Genomic DNA, 13,119 nt, shown 5'->3' on the forward strand with positions numbered 1-13,119 from the left:
CGGAGGGAGAGATGCCAGCGCGGTGGAGTCATGCCGCTGGCTTGGGCACCATTGGTCATGCCTGGAACACGCAGCAGCGAGTACGCACATCTGGCGGCTATCCCGGGCGACTCCGGTCCTGATATGGAGAGAGAGGGCGGGCTGGTGTGTGTCTCAGTGAGCGAGGCTGGGGGAACGCGCCTCGGCTGGCTCCTCCCCGAACTTGCATCACCAGTGCTCCCCCATCTCCACCCGCCTTCCGCCCCGCCTTGGCCCCTCCCCCACCCCCCTTCCTCCGCTCGGTTCGGCCGGTTCTCCCGGGAAGCTATTAATAGCATTACGTCAGCCTGGGACTGGCAACACGGAGTAAACGACCGCTCCGTCAGCCTGAGGGCTATAAAAGGGGTGATGCAACGCTCTCCAAGCCACAGTCGCACGCAGCCAGGCGCGCACTGCACAGCTCTCTTCTCTCGCCGCCGCCCGAGCGCACCCTTCAGCCCGCGCGCCGGCCGTGAGTCCTTGGTGCTCGCCCGCCGGCCAGACAAACAGCCCGCCCGACCCCGTCCCGACCCTGCCCGTCCTCCGGACCCTGGCCGCCCCGAGCGGAGCCTGGAGGTGAGCGCTGGAAGCCAAGGGAGTGAGCGCGACGAGGGCGGCTTGCCTTCATTCCCTTCGCGCCCCTCTAAGTAACCAGTCCGCCGACCCCTGACCCACCCCAGATCCGCGCCCCCAGTCTCCGGCTTGGAAATAACTCTGGCTTGAACTTCTTCTAAGCCACCGCTGCTCCTCGGCGCTTCGAAAAGTTTCCCGCAAAGCGAAATAACTAACTTTCTCTTTTGACTTGGGGCGCGAAAGGTTCCTGGTGACGGAGGTCGGGCGTCCACTTTGCCGCCAGCCTGGAGCGCCGCTTCTCTCCGCAGACGGCGCTGGCTTGCCGGGCTGGGAGAGGGCGTGAGGTGGGTGGGCGGGTGCGCTGGGGTGTCCGAGGCTGCCCAGCTCGCCGTCCCGCTGCATCCCTCGCTCCGAGACACGGCACTGAGGGAGCCGATCCTTCCCGGGGTCGGCAGAGAGGCACGAAGGCCAGAGGCTTGCGGGAGGGCTGCCCCACGCGCCGAGAGGAATGAATGGGGAAGGGGCAGGAGGGCGGGCGGCGTCGCGTGCGCGGCCGCTGGGGGTCGTCCTGGGCACCCCGGAGCGCTGGCGGCAGGACCGTGAAGGCAACCCCGAGAAAAAGTTAGCTGGGATAAGTTTGGAAGTGGAGAGCGCTGGTGTCGCGCTGTCCCAGGGCGGACGACGGGAAGGGCTCCCGGCACCGGTTGGTGTTTGGAACCCGAGCCCGGGACTCCCACACACCTGGGACTCTCACTCTGGCTTTTCCTTCGGCGGGTCCGCGGGAGACCCACCGTGGCGGGGAAGCGAGGGTGTGGAGCCAGTTGTGCAGATATTTGACAGAATGGCTTTGTGGTCTAGTGCCAGGGCTCTGAGCGCTTACACTGCAATCGATGTCGTTGAGCCCCAGTATGTCGAGCCGGGAAATAAGGGCACATGGGCAGTACCGGCCCCCTCTGCGTGTTGGAGGGCACAATGCAGTAGTTGGACCAGATAACTGCTAAGGTCCTTTCTGTCTGGAGATTTTCAGATTCTGGAGTGGTGTAGTGGGAAGAAAAGGAGCCAGTGGGGGGACTTGAATGGTATGGGTCTCTATCTAATGTCATTGACCGGTGTCCAGACTGGGGGAAAGGGGACTTTTCTGCAGGGCATCTTTTCCCTCCAGTTTTCTTTCCACTGGATTCCTTCTCCTTCTCTGCTCCCCCACCCCCGTTGTCGTCTCTCATCTACTTCCTTTCCTCCTAAACGTTTTCTATTTCCTAATTTCACTGCATAGGTCACATATGCTTTCTTACAAATAAAATAGTTACTAAATCCTTGATGAAGCCAGAAAAAAAAAAAAAAAAAAAGGAGAGCCAGAAAATCTGGATGTTCTCTCAATGTACCTCTTTCGTTGTAGGTGACAGTCATATCTTCTGTTCGAAGTTTCTGTCTCCACAACTTCAAGTGAAGGCAAAAAATTGGTATTACTGTCCCCGTTGTTTTGCAGTTCGCATTGGTTGTAGAATAATGCTACAGCATACAGGCTCCTGCTTTGAGGATATCCTGGTCAAAGATGGGATGAGGTGAGGATTGCAGTTACTGTCAGAATTGTTTCAGAGGCAGCAAAGAAGGCAGCACCCCACGCCCGCAGTGGGGATAAGATACAGCACCCAGCATCTGTGACAGTGCTGGGAGCCTTCTTTTTCTCTCTCTCTTCCTCCTTGCCCTTTAGCCATTATAGAATTCCTTTCTCTCCATGGCTCTTTTCTTTGATAGCCCCTCCCTGCCTCAGTCCTGTCAAAGTCTCCTCTGTGGTTGGTACCAAGTGCCAGGACTCTTGACCCCTTATCTACCTGGCTAATGACTCTGTTCTCTGGTTGCCTTGTTGCTTGATCCCTTGAGGTGGTGATACCTATTGGTGATGGACCAAAATGAGCAGTTGGTGGGCGGTCAGCAGCTTGGCATGGGATGGGCCACTCACCAGCTTTATGACCTCAGGCAAGTCATTTTTACCTCCCTGGACCAGTGTACTCATTACAAAATGAAAATCTGACCTAGATGATTCTATATTGAGAGGGCGTGATTTCCATTAGATAGAGTCCATGATTCCTTTCTTTTTAAAATTGGCTGGGCATGGGACAAGGCCAGTGGCTTCAGGTGTTACCCAGCCAGGGGAGGAGGAAGGACATAGTCAAGATGCCACAGAAGCTTTCCAAGGGAGAAATGGTTTATAAGTGAGAATTGGTTTTCTTTCAAATATGTAATGGAGAAATGCTGGTGTCAGCAAATAGTGGGGTGACATCTACCTGGTCTGTGAAGAACCTGGGGTCAATCAGAGTACAAAAGAGGCTCTGAATGACCTGAATTTCTTGAAGGTTTTAGTTAATTCCTCACTCACAGGGCTTTATTGAATTGATAACAACAGAATGAGTTTTTCCTGAAATGGAGAAGATGGAGTCACAGTAATAATGACTACCCAGTGTGTATGTAAATCTCATATATTCTTCTTAACAGCCCTTTGGGGCAGGCAGTTTTGATCTCAAATTACAGAGGAAGAGAATGAGAGGCCCAGAAAGCCTAAGTGATTTGTTGGTGAGTGCTTAGTTTGTGAGTGGCACTGATAGGTTTAGAAACATTGTCTCTGGCCCTTGATGCCCAGCTTTGCACCTACAATCTTCAAGAGGTCTGGGAGGAAGACCAAGATATGAAGAGTTAGTAAAAGGCCAGTATTGGCTTCCTAGTAACATAAGATGGTTAGCGAGCAATGCTTAGTGGAAAGAGGATGAAAATTAAAAGTGAAAATTCAATGTAGCTGTAGCTACTAGGAAATAAAAATCTGGGAGCTGAATTTCCAGTTAAAGGAATACATGAGTAAAGTTTCACTTTCTTGAAAATGATGAAACTACCAATGATACAACATGATTTCTGATTGGAAATAATCAAGCAGAAACAAAATGCAAGTTCTTGGTAGCAAGTCTGAACAATTTTATGATCAGCATAGAAAGTCAACTCTGATCTGAGGTCCCCAAACAATTTTTTTCAATGATCAGGATGTTTGAGGATCTCAACTTTCTGAAAAATTGACGATTTAACTTCATTTTCTTGTGGGGACACAGCCTGAGTCTAGGCTGAATCATAACTCAAGAGACTGAGTAAAGGAATAACTAGAAAGTATCCCAAGAAGTTAAGCTTTAGCCTAGTGCCAAGAAAACCCAGATCTCTACAGATACATCTGTTTTATTTTCTGAAAGACTTTTAACATTTTTACAACCATTTCTGTCCCCAAGTAAGCCCACCCAATGTTTTCCATAAAAGCATTCCATACCACTGACATTCTTCAGCTTCTTTCATTGGGACTGCTGACTTTACATAAGAAGAAGGGTCGGGGATGGGAGTCACAAACAGCAGACCCCAAGCCCTGAGAGCTCATTAATAAACCTAGTTGGGTGGTGAAATGGAACTACAGTCTACTGCAGTGAAATTCAAAGTACCCATGTAGAAGGGAGCCATTCAGGCCTCCGATCAAAGACTAGCCCAGTGGTAGCTCTGAATGTCATCCCTGAATCACTGGGTTTTTAATAAAGTTGGAAAGGGCAGGGAAACATGAATACATGGGAGAATCTTAAGCCTCTGGCTTTAGAAATCTAGTTTCTCAGAGTTTATTGCCTGACAGCGACAAGTATCCTCCCAGCATCCTAAGATTATAGGATTAAATTGAGAGAAGAACTTCAGTTCTGACTCATGACACAGGGCTTTGGGAAAAGAATTACATATATAGCCTGGGTTTCTTTGACTAGTCAAGGGCAGCTTTCATTGGCCTGGAAGTCTTGCCTCCATTGGTGTATGTTGGATCTCCAGGGGGAGTTGAAGTCAGGGTATTCTATTCAGAAGCCTTTGAGATCAAAGAGGGTGACCAGCCACCCTCCCTCCTGGACCCCACAGAGCCTCTGTCAGAGAGCCAGCCCTGGGCTGGAGAGATCTCTGGGAGGCCTAGTAATCATGGAGCTCCTGGCCAAAGGAATGTTTTCCAGGGCATATTCATGTATTAGTTCCTCAATTCCTCATAGGATATTATGGGAAAATAGGGTGATTGTTACAAGCCCTCTTTAACAGAGGAGAAAAAGCCACTGGGAGGTACAATGATAACACATAATGGAGTAAGTGGGCTTCAGATTTTCATCTTCTGACCCCAGTATGAGAATTTTGTGGATAAGAGACCCACTTGCTCACACTCCCAGAGGGCAGGTAGCAAGCAGCCTGGGTGTGCACCCTGACATAAAGATTAGCAGTTCATTAAACAGAGTTCAAGTTATCCCCAGGAATCTTTACTTAGCCTCGCCTCCATCACTTCATTTCCAGGCCTCCCACCTACCTTAAGGCCTGTCCCCCAAATATTTGCTCAGGTTTTTTGTTTTGTTTGTGCAATATAACATAATACTGGTTTGTTTTTGTAATGTATAATAATATTTGCTCGTTTTTTGCAATATACAAATTAAGGGCATGAATCCTGGAGCCAAACTAACTTAATTCCAAATCCTGATGCTGCCCCATATTAATTCTGTGACTTTGGACAAATGACTTAGTTTGTCTAAACCTCAGTTATCTCATCTATAAAAGGGGGCTAAATCCTAACCCACTGGGTTCTCATGAGGATTAAATGAGATAGTGCCCCTAAGGCTTCTGATATGAAGGAGGCACTCCTTAAATGTTTGAGACTTGCCAGAGGGCTTCTTCTCTGTCTGCACTGTGCTAATGACCACAGACTCCCTGGTGAGAGGAATGCCCAGACCACACTCATCCTACACTCATCCCTATACTCATTGCCACTTGGGAACCAACTGCAGGGAGGAGGGGGAATGGCCACTGCTGGAGGGAGTACACAGCAGGCCAAGACTTATGGGGGACTCTTCCAAATTGGGTCCATGTAACTGTCACTACTTCTACTCTTTTTTTTCCTTTTGTCATCCTTTTGGGTTCACTAAGCTATAGAATAATAGAGGGAGATGAATTTAGCAACTACATCGCTGAAGCTTCTCCCCCAGAAGTTGGGCCCAAGAAATGGGAATGAGAAAAGTAACCTTGGACTATGGGGGGCACTTGATTTGATGGCCCCATCCCCACTTCATTTATTCAGTTGGCCAGTGAGGCATGTCGAGTCAGGTGCTGGGCCAGGCTCTGGGTAAAGCAATGGTGTAGACTCAATGCTTGCATTGGAGGAGCTCTCAGTCATTTACCAGACACAGACTGGGTCCTAGAGAGCTGAAGTGACTGGCTCAAGTCACTGCTCTTTAGTGCCAGAGCCAGCCCCAGGGTTCTCTGTCCCCACACCCAGCCTAAGTCTCTCCCTACACCACAGGTCTGAACAACTCCCCCACAATACGGCACCTTACTTTTCTTTAAGGCCTTTTGCTTTGCCAGCCTTAAGCTTAAGAATCCACCTCCCCATCCCCTGCCAAAGTCTGGGGTGAAGAAACGCACCTGGCTACAGTTACCTTTCTCATTCCCATTGCTTGGGCCCAACTTCCAGGAGAGAAGCTTCAGAGATGTATTTGCTAAATTCAAGGATTTCCCACTTTTTGCTTTTACTTCCACTCACTGATAGTTTCAACTTGATGTCAAGCCTCTTTGCAAAAGAGGCTGAAAATGAGGTTACTCATGATTTTTAAAATGGCCTCACTGATTTTTAAAAACTGTTCTTCCTCTTTCAGGACTGTTTGAGGCCACATTTGCACATAGGCACACCAGCCAAAACTCATAGCTCTTGTGAATTCAGAGTAGCCTGAAACATCATCCCTTATAAACTTCAAATAAGCATTTTGTTCATGTCACTGAGCTGTGTGTATTTTAAGAACCTGTTTTACTTAAGATGAGGATGGCACGAAACGAAAACAAAACAGAAACCCAAGGGCTTATGGGACTTTTCTCTGAGGGTGGGGTTCTGGTGTTGGAGGTCTGGTGGAGGAAAGGGACTTGATCCCATGCCCCAGAGCCCCTGAAACAGTTTGGGTTTCAATGTGTCTTTCAGCAAAATGATGCTTCAACACCCAGGCCAGGTCTCTGCCTCGGAAGTGAGTGCTTCTGCCATCGTCCCCTGCCTGTCCCCTCCTGGGTCACTGGTGTTTGAGGATTTTGCTAACCTGACGCCCTTTGTCAAGGAAGAGCTGAGGTTTGCCATCCAGAACAAGCACCTCTGCCACCGGATGTCCTCTGCGCTGGAGTCAGTCACGGTCAGTGACAGACCCCTTGGGGTGTCTGTCACAAAAGCCGAGGTGGGTTCTACCACAGGTGTTCATTCTTTTAGCACATGTTTTGCTCACAGCCACTGTGTGTTGGGCATGTTCTAGGCAGGGGGCTGTTGTTGAGAGTGAAACAAATGAAACCCCTGCCCTCAGGGAGCTTACCTTCTCCTGGGAGGAGACAGACAATACATAACATGTGAATACATTAAGAGATGAGTGCAAAGGAGAAAAAAGCAGGGAGTGAGGCAGAGAGAACAGGTAGGGGTGGGGTTGGTGGGTTTAAAAACTTTTCAGGCCAGGCATGGTGGCCCACACCTGTAATCCCAGCACTTTGGGAGGCCAAAGTGGGATTATCGCTTGAGTCCAGGAGTTTGAGACCAACCTGGGCAACACAATGAGACCCAGTCTCCATAAAAATATTAGCTGGGCAGGGTGGTACATGCCTGTAGTCTCATCCACCTGAGAGGCTGAGGTGGGAGGACCGCTTGAGCCCAGAAGGTTGAGGTTGCAATGAGCCATGATCACCTCACTGTAGTCCAGCCTGGGTGATGGAATAAGACTCATTTTGCTTTTAGAGACAGTGTTGCTCCATCAGCCAGGCTGTGGTGCAGTGGGGTGATCACGGCTCATTGTAGCCTCAGTCTCCTGGGTTCAAGCCATCCTCCTGCTTCAGCCTCCCAAAACACTGGGATCACAGGCATGAGCCATTGCACCCAGCCAGGGTTGCTGTTTTAAATTAGGAAGTCAGGGAAGGATTCACTGATAGTGGCTTTTGAGCAGAGGTCAAAAGGAAAGGAAGAAGGAAAGAGGAGAGGGAAGAAGTCATGTGGGTATCTGGTAAAAGAAATTAAGGGCACTGAGGTGGGAGTATTGGTGCCTGGTGGGCTGTGCAGTGGGGCAGAGTATGGGGGCGGAAGAAAAATAGGGGCTGGTCATATTGGGTCTTACAGACTATTGTTGTATAGATGTGGCCCTGTGCTCAGAGTGAGGTGGGAAACCACAGAAGGGTTTTGAGCAGAGAAGCAACAAGATTCAACACACACACACACGCACATTTTTTTTTTTTTTTTTTGAGGCGGAGTCTCGCTCTGTCGCCCGGACTGGAGTGCAGTGGCCAGATCTCAGCTCACTGCAAGCTCCGCCTCCCGGGTTTACGCCATTCTCCTGCCTCAGCCTCCCGAGTAGCTGGGACTACAGGCGCCCGCCACCTCGCCTGGCTAGTTTTTGTATTTTTAGTAGAGACGGGGTTTCACCGTGTTAGCCAGGATGGTCTCGATCTCCTGACCTTGTGATCCGCCCGTCTCGGCCTCCCAAAGTGCTGGGATTACAGGCTTGAGCCACCGCGCCCGGCCCACATTTTTTTTTAGATAGAGTCTTGCTCTGTCACCCAGGCTGGAGTGCAGTGGCATGATCTTGGCTCACTGCAACCTCTGCCTCCCAGGTTTAAGCAATTCTCATACCTCAGCCTCCCAAATAGCTGGGATTACAGGTGCCCGCCACATGTCTGGCTATTTTTTGTATTTTTTTAGTAGAGATGGGGTTTCTCCTTGTTGGCCAGGCTGGTCTCGAACTCCTGACCTCAGGTGATCCACCTCCCTCAACCTCCGAAAGTGCTGGGATTACAGGCATGAGCCACCACGCCCAGCCTTGATTTATATTTTTAAATGGTCACCCTGGCTGTCATGTTGAGAATGGGCAGTAGGGGCAAGACAGAAGCTAAGTGCACAGAACGGAGGCTGTGGCAGGAATCCACATGGGTGGGTGTGGCGGGGGGCTGCGTCAGGAGGGAGCAGTGCAGGTGCGGAGAAGTGGTTGGCTTTGGATCTGACTTGAAGGTAAAGCTGATTTGCTGATAGATTGGATGTGGGGTATGAGAGAAAGGGAAGACTCAAGGGTGACCGAGTTTTCTGGCCAGCACAGCTGTAAGAATGGAGCATCCATTGCTGCTGAGATTTGGGATTATAGTGGTTGGGGTGGTGACAAGAGCAGGAGATCTGTCCTATTCTGCACCCCTGTGGAGATGTCAAGCAGGCAGTTGAATATGTGAGTCTGGAGTTCAGAGGAGAGTCTGGGCTAGAGATAATAGAGTTGGAAATTATCAGCATATAGATGGCACTTAAAAGCCGTGAGTCAGGATGAGGCCACCTTCTGTGTCCAGTTGTTCTGAAGAAGCATGGAGTGTGGTGGTCCCTATTTTTATCACTACTAGGACCCAAGCACCCAGACAGTAGAGCAAGGACCAGGCAGCCTGCCCCACCCTTCCCTGTAGCAATATTCACAGCCTTGGGACCAGGTGTTGCTCCAAGTTCACTTCTGTCTTACACACTTGCACTGTTCCACACTTGGCAACCTTGCATAAGACCCCTGGAATAATGAACATGGTGAGAAGTCTGGAAGGCGGCTTCTGGTGATGTCATAGTGGCTTAAGGATGTCAGAGCTGAGGTTCCACCATTTTATTGGCCTTTTCCTCGTGGTGGCAAGTGGAAGTGTTTCACGCTTACTAAACTGGCATGACTGCAGCCTTTGGGCAAGGAGTAGTGAGACTGACCTAAAAGATGGTCCTAGTTCACCACTTGCAGGTGGCACCCCAGCATGGGCCGATTAATGCCACTTTGGTTGGGAATGGGCTTAGGTGCCTTCTCTGCAGGAGCATCATGGGCTTCTCCCAATTTTGGGAAGCTGGTGCTCTGATGCTCCAGGTGAAGTCAGAGGTGAATGGGGTTTGCCCTTGGGTCTTGAATCGAAGAAGAGGCCGGGAGAGGGTGGCTAGGTGATGATCCTGAGGTCATTCCTGGTTCCCAAAGAAAGGAGATGTTTACCAAACAGAATCTGTTTCGGCTTTAAATGATTACAGTTAGTACCAATAGTTATCAATTTGCATATTATCCTCATCTCAAAATCCAAATGCATTTTCAAAATTGGCTAACTTTTAATTTACTAATATATTGCTGGTATAATTTTAACTTTGACTTTTGTTCTTCACTCACGTGTGTGTGTGTGTGTGTGTGTGTAGGGGTTTTCACACAAAAGTCTAGAGCTTTATGTTTTCGGGGTCCTTTAGCACTAGCACTGGACCTTGTCTGCCAGCTTTTGCTGGCAGTAAAAGGCAGTGTATTTGAGATAGGTGGCATTTCTTACTACCCTTTAAAGGTGTCCCTTTTGGATTTTATAGGTAGCCCCTGAAGAAGATGAAAGGAAAAAGAGACGGCGAGAAAGAAATAAGATTGCAGCCGCCAAGTGCCGAAATAAGAAGAAGGAGAAGACGGAGTGCCTACAGAGGGTAAGTGCCTTCTAGCCTTCTCCTTCCTCTCACTCATGCCTGTCCTCACCAGCTTCATGTGGCTATCAGAAGAAGAGTTAGAAAACCCCTTACCTGGTTATAATTTCCCAAGAAGGGCCTTGTAGCTGGTAGCAGAAATGCCAGTTGCAGAATAAGGAGGTGGCAAAGCAGTAAACACAATGGATGTGACTGTGGATGTATAAAAGCAGGTGTGTGAATTCGTCTGATGCCCGACTCCCAGCAGCCTCGGCCGGTTCATACATGTCCATCAGCTTCCAGGCTGCAGGACATGCCAACCCAGTTAAAGAGGCTTCACTTGACTGTTTTCCTGAGAAAAGGAAGCTGCCAGCTCTCATTTGGCTCACTATGAAAAGCCTTTAATTAATCTCTTCAAACAAGTAATTTCCTTAATCCACAAGCAGTGGTTACATTTGCTTTGCATTCTTGTCTGGTTCCTAACTCTACAGTCCTTCTCCCTGGCTTAGCCAGCAAGCTGAGCCCCTGGCTGCGTTCAGCCGGCCCGCCTTGAGACACACTAGGGGTTATTGCTTTTGCAGGTAGGCAGGGTGGCCGGTGGTGCCCAGCAGTCTTTCCAGTGGTTGTGTCCCTCCTCCAAATGTGGTTAGGCCAGGGCAGAGTCTTAACCCAGGTCCCACAGATCCCCAACGGGTTATGTTGATTGCTTCAGGGGATCAGTGAAAATTAGGGAATTTCATGTGTTGCCATATACATGTTTTTCTGGGGAGATGAGCTTCTCATTGAGATCGTGACTCAGAATCGACTAAGCCTCCATGAGTCTGGATTTCTCCCCAGCTCCCAAGGCCCTTTTGGGTTCCAGAAGACCTGCATATGGGCTGTTGACTCATGCAAATGAGGTATCTGAACTATTGGTTCCTCTGCAGCTTCAGTATTAGTAGAGTCACAGGCCGCCTCTGTGGCATCACCAGGGCTTCTCTGAAGAAGAGGGTCTGCATTTTCCTAAACTTAGTGCTGCTCTCCCATCTCCCATCTTCCTCTCCCAGCTTGATGGGCCCCAGGGTGTCCCAGGTGCACCCCTGCATCCAGGCAGCAGTCCAGGCCACTCCTTCCTCACTGGCCCTTGGCTCCTTTCTTGATGCCTCTGTTGCTTGTCCCCCAGGAGTCAGAGAAGCTGGAAAGTGTGAATGCTGAACTGAAGGCTCAAATTGAGGAACTCAAGAATGAGAAGCAGCATTTGATATACATGCTCAACCTTCATCGGCCCACGTGTATTGTCCGGGCTCAGAATGGGAGGACTCCAGAAGATGAGAGAAACCTCTTTATCCAACAGATAAAAGAAGGAACATTGCAGAGCTAAGCAGCCGTGGTATGGGGGCAACTGGGGAGTCCTCATTGAATCCTCATTTTATAGCCAAAACCCTGAAGCCATTGGAGAGCTGTCTTCCTGTGTACCTCTAGAATCCCAGCAGCAGAGAACCAACAAGGCGGGAGGTCCTGAAATGACTCAATGGGCCCTTCCCATTCTGCCCCAGAGTGGGTCTCAGACCAGGGCAAGTGCATCCTTGCCTCAACTCCAGGATTTAGGCCTTAACATGCTGGCCATTCTTATGTTCCAGATGGCCCCCAGCTAGTGTCCTGCCTGCCTTTCATCTGGATCCTACAAAAAAACAGGATGCCCACCCTTAGGATTCATGCAGAAGTGTCTGTACCTTGGGTGGGAGGGATGGGGCCATCTCCTTCACTGTGGCTACAATTGTCACTCGTAGGGGATGTGGAGTGAGAACAGCATTTAGTGAAGTTGTGCAATGGCCAGGGTTGTGCTTTCTAGCAAATATGCTGTTATGTCCAGAAATTCTGTGTGCGAGAAAACTAGGCAATGTGCTCTTTTGATGTTTGTGTCACACAACACTGAAGTGACTTTTATATGCTTTTTCTCAGATCTGGTTTCTAAGAGTTTTGGGGGAGTGCGGGGCTGTCACCACGTGCAGTATCTCAAGATATTCAGGTGGCCAGAAGAGCTTGTCAGCCCCTGGAGAACAGAATTCTCCCAGTGTTAACACAAAATCCATGGACAGCACGATGGCAGGTCCTCTGTTGCAAACTCAGTTCCAAAGTCACAGGAAGAAAGCAGAAAGTTCAACTTCTAAAGGGTTAGGACTCTCCACTCAATGACTTAGGTCAGGAGTTGTGTCTAGGCTGGAAAAGCCAAAGAATATTCCATTTTCCTTTCCTTGTGGTTAAAAACCATAGTCAGTGGAGACATATTTGGAAACCCCAGTCAGTGGAGCCTAGGTGGTGCCCAGGCTTCAGCATTATTGGATGTCAATAGCATTGTTTTTGTCATGTAGCTGTTTTAAGAAATCTGGCCCAGGGCATTTGCAGCTGTGAGAAGTCACTCACACTGGCCACAAGGATGCTGGCTACTGTCTGTTAAAATTCTGATGTTTCTGTGAAATTCTCAGAGTGTTTAATTGTACTCAATAATATCATTACAATTTTCTGTAAGAGAAAATATTACTTATTTATCCTAGTATTCCTAACCTGACAGAATAATAAATATTGGAACCAAGACATGGTAAACACATGTTGTGTTGGTTTCTGTTCATTTAAATCTGTTGGTTGTTGAGATCTAGCCATTCCCTGCCTTTCCCTCCCCATTATGGGGGCTGCCTAGCTTTAAACTTCTCCAGATGTCATCCTTTGCTCTTTGGGGCATCACTAGATGGGATAGTTGACTTTCAGTCCTGTTCCTTAGTCTCGGGCACCTTATGCTCAATTTCTCATTGACAAACCCTGAAACATGGCACCAAACATATCCTTTAGATCAACAGTTTGGTGTTTAGAATTTTGATATAAAATCTGAATTGCTAGATACCTTAATTATTTTCTCAGAATGTACAAACACCTGAAACATACACCTGCTGTTCAGCTTGAACCTTTGACCCCTAACATTCTGCCACAGAACTCCTCTCAGAGAGTTACTCACTTGAGTTACATCTGTTATGTCTAAATGTGTGTCTCATTGTTGGCAAATACATATCAGAAAAGAA

At 48.8% G+C, this 13,119-nt stretch overlaps 1 protein-coding gene across 1 annotated transcript; it reads left to right on the forward strand.

The window, feature by feature from the left end:
* Nucleotides 1–274: 274 nt before the first annotated feature.
* Nucleotides 275–12,649, forward strand: ATF3 (activating transcription factor 3). The gene is made up of 5 exons (XM_033196216.1): nt 275–594; nt 2,078–2,153; nt 6,596–6,839; nt 9,983–10,090; nt 11,229–12,649. Exons 2-5 carry the CDS (start codon nt 2,098–2,100, stop codon nt 11,424–11,426), a joined length of 606 nt encoding a protein of 201 aa, XP_033052107.1. The 5' UTR covers nt 275–594; nt 2,078–2,097; the 3' UTR covers nt 11,427–12,649.
* Nucleotides 12,650–13,119: the final 470 nt, after the last annotated feature.

This window comes from Trachypithecus francoisi, unplaced genomic scaffold (genome assembly GCF_009764315.1).
Source record: "Trachypithecus francoisi isolate TF-2019V2 unplaced genomic scaffold, Tfra_2.0 Lachesis_group5, whole genome shotgun sequence".
Lineage (NCBI taxonomy): Eukaryota > Metazoa > Chordata > Mammalia > Primates > Cercopithecidae > Trachypithecus > Trachypithecus francoisi.

What these genes read in the sequence shown, in the direction of transcription:
- ATF3 (XM_033196216.1), top strand. Translation starts at nt 2,098, where the DNA reads ATGCTACAGCATACAGGCTCCTGCTTTGAGGATATCCTGGTCAAAGAT. An exon ending in CTGGTCAAAGATGGGATGAG is followed by an intron (nt 2,154 to 6,595) that starts GTGAGGATTGCA and finishes TGTGTCTTTCAG; the next exon opens with CAAAATGATGCTTCAACACC. An exon ending in TGTCTGTCACAAAAGCCGAG is followed by an intron (nt 6,840 to 9,982) that starts GTGGGTTCTACC and finishes TGGATTTTATAG; the next exon opens with GTAGCCCCTGAAGAAGATGA.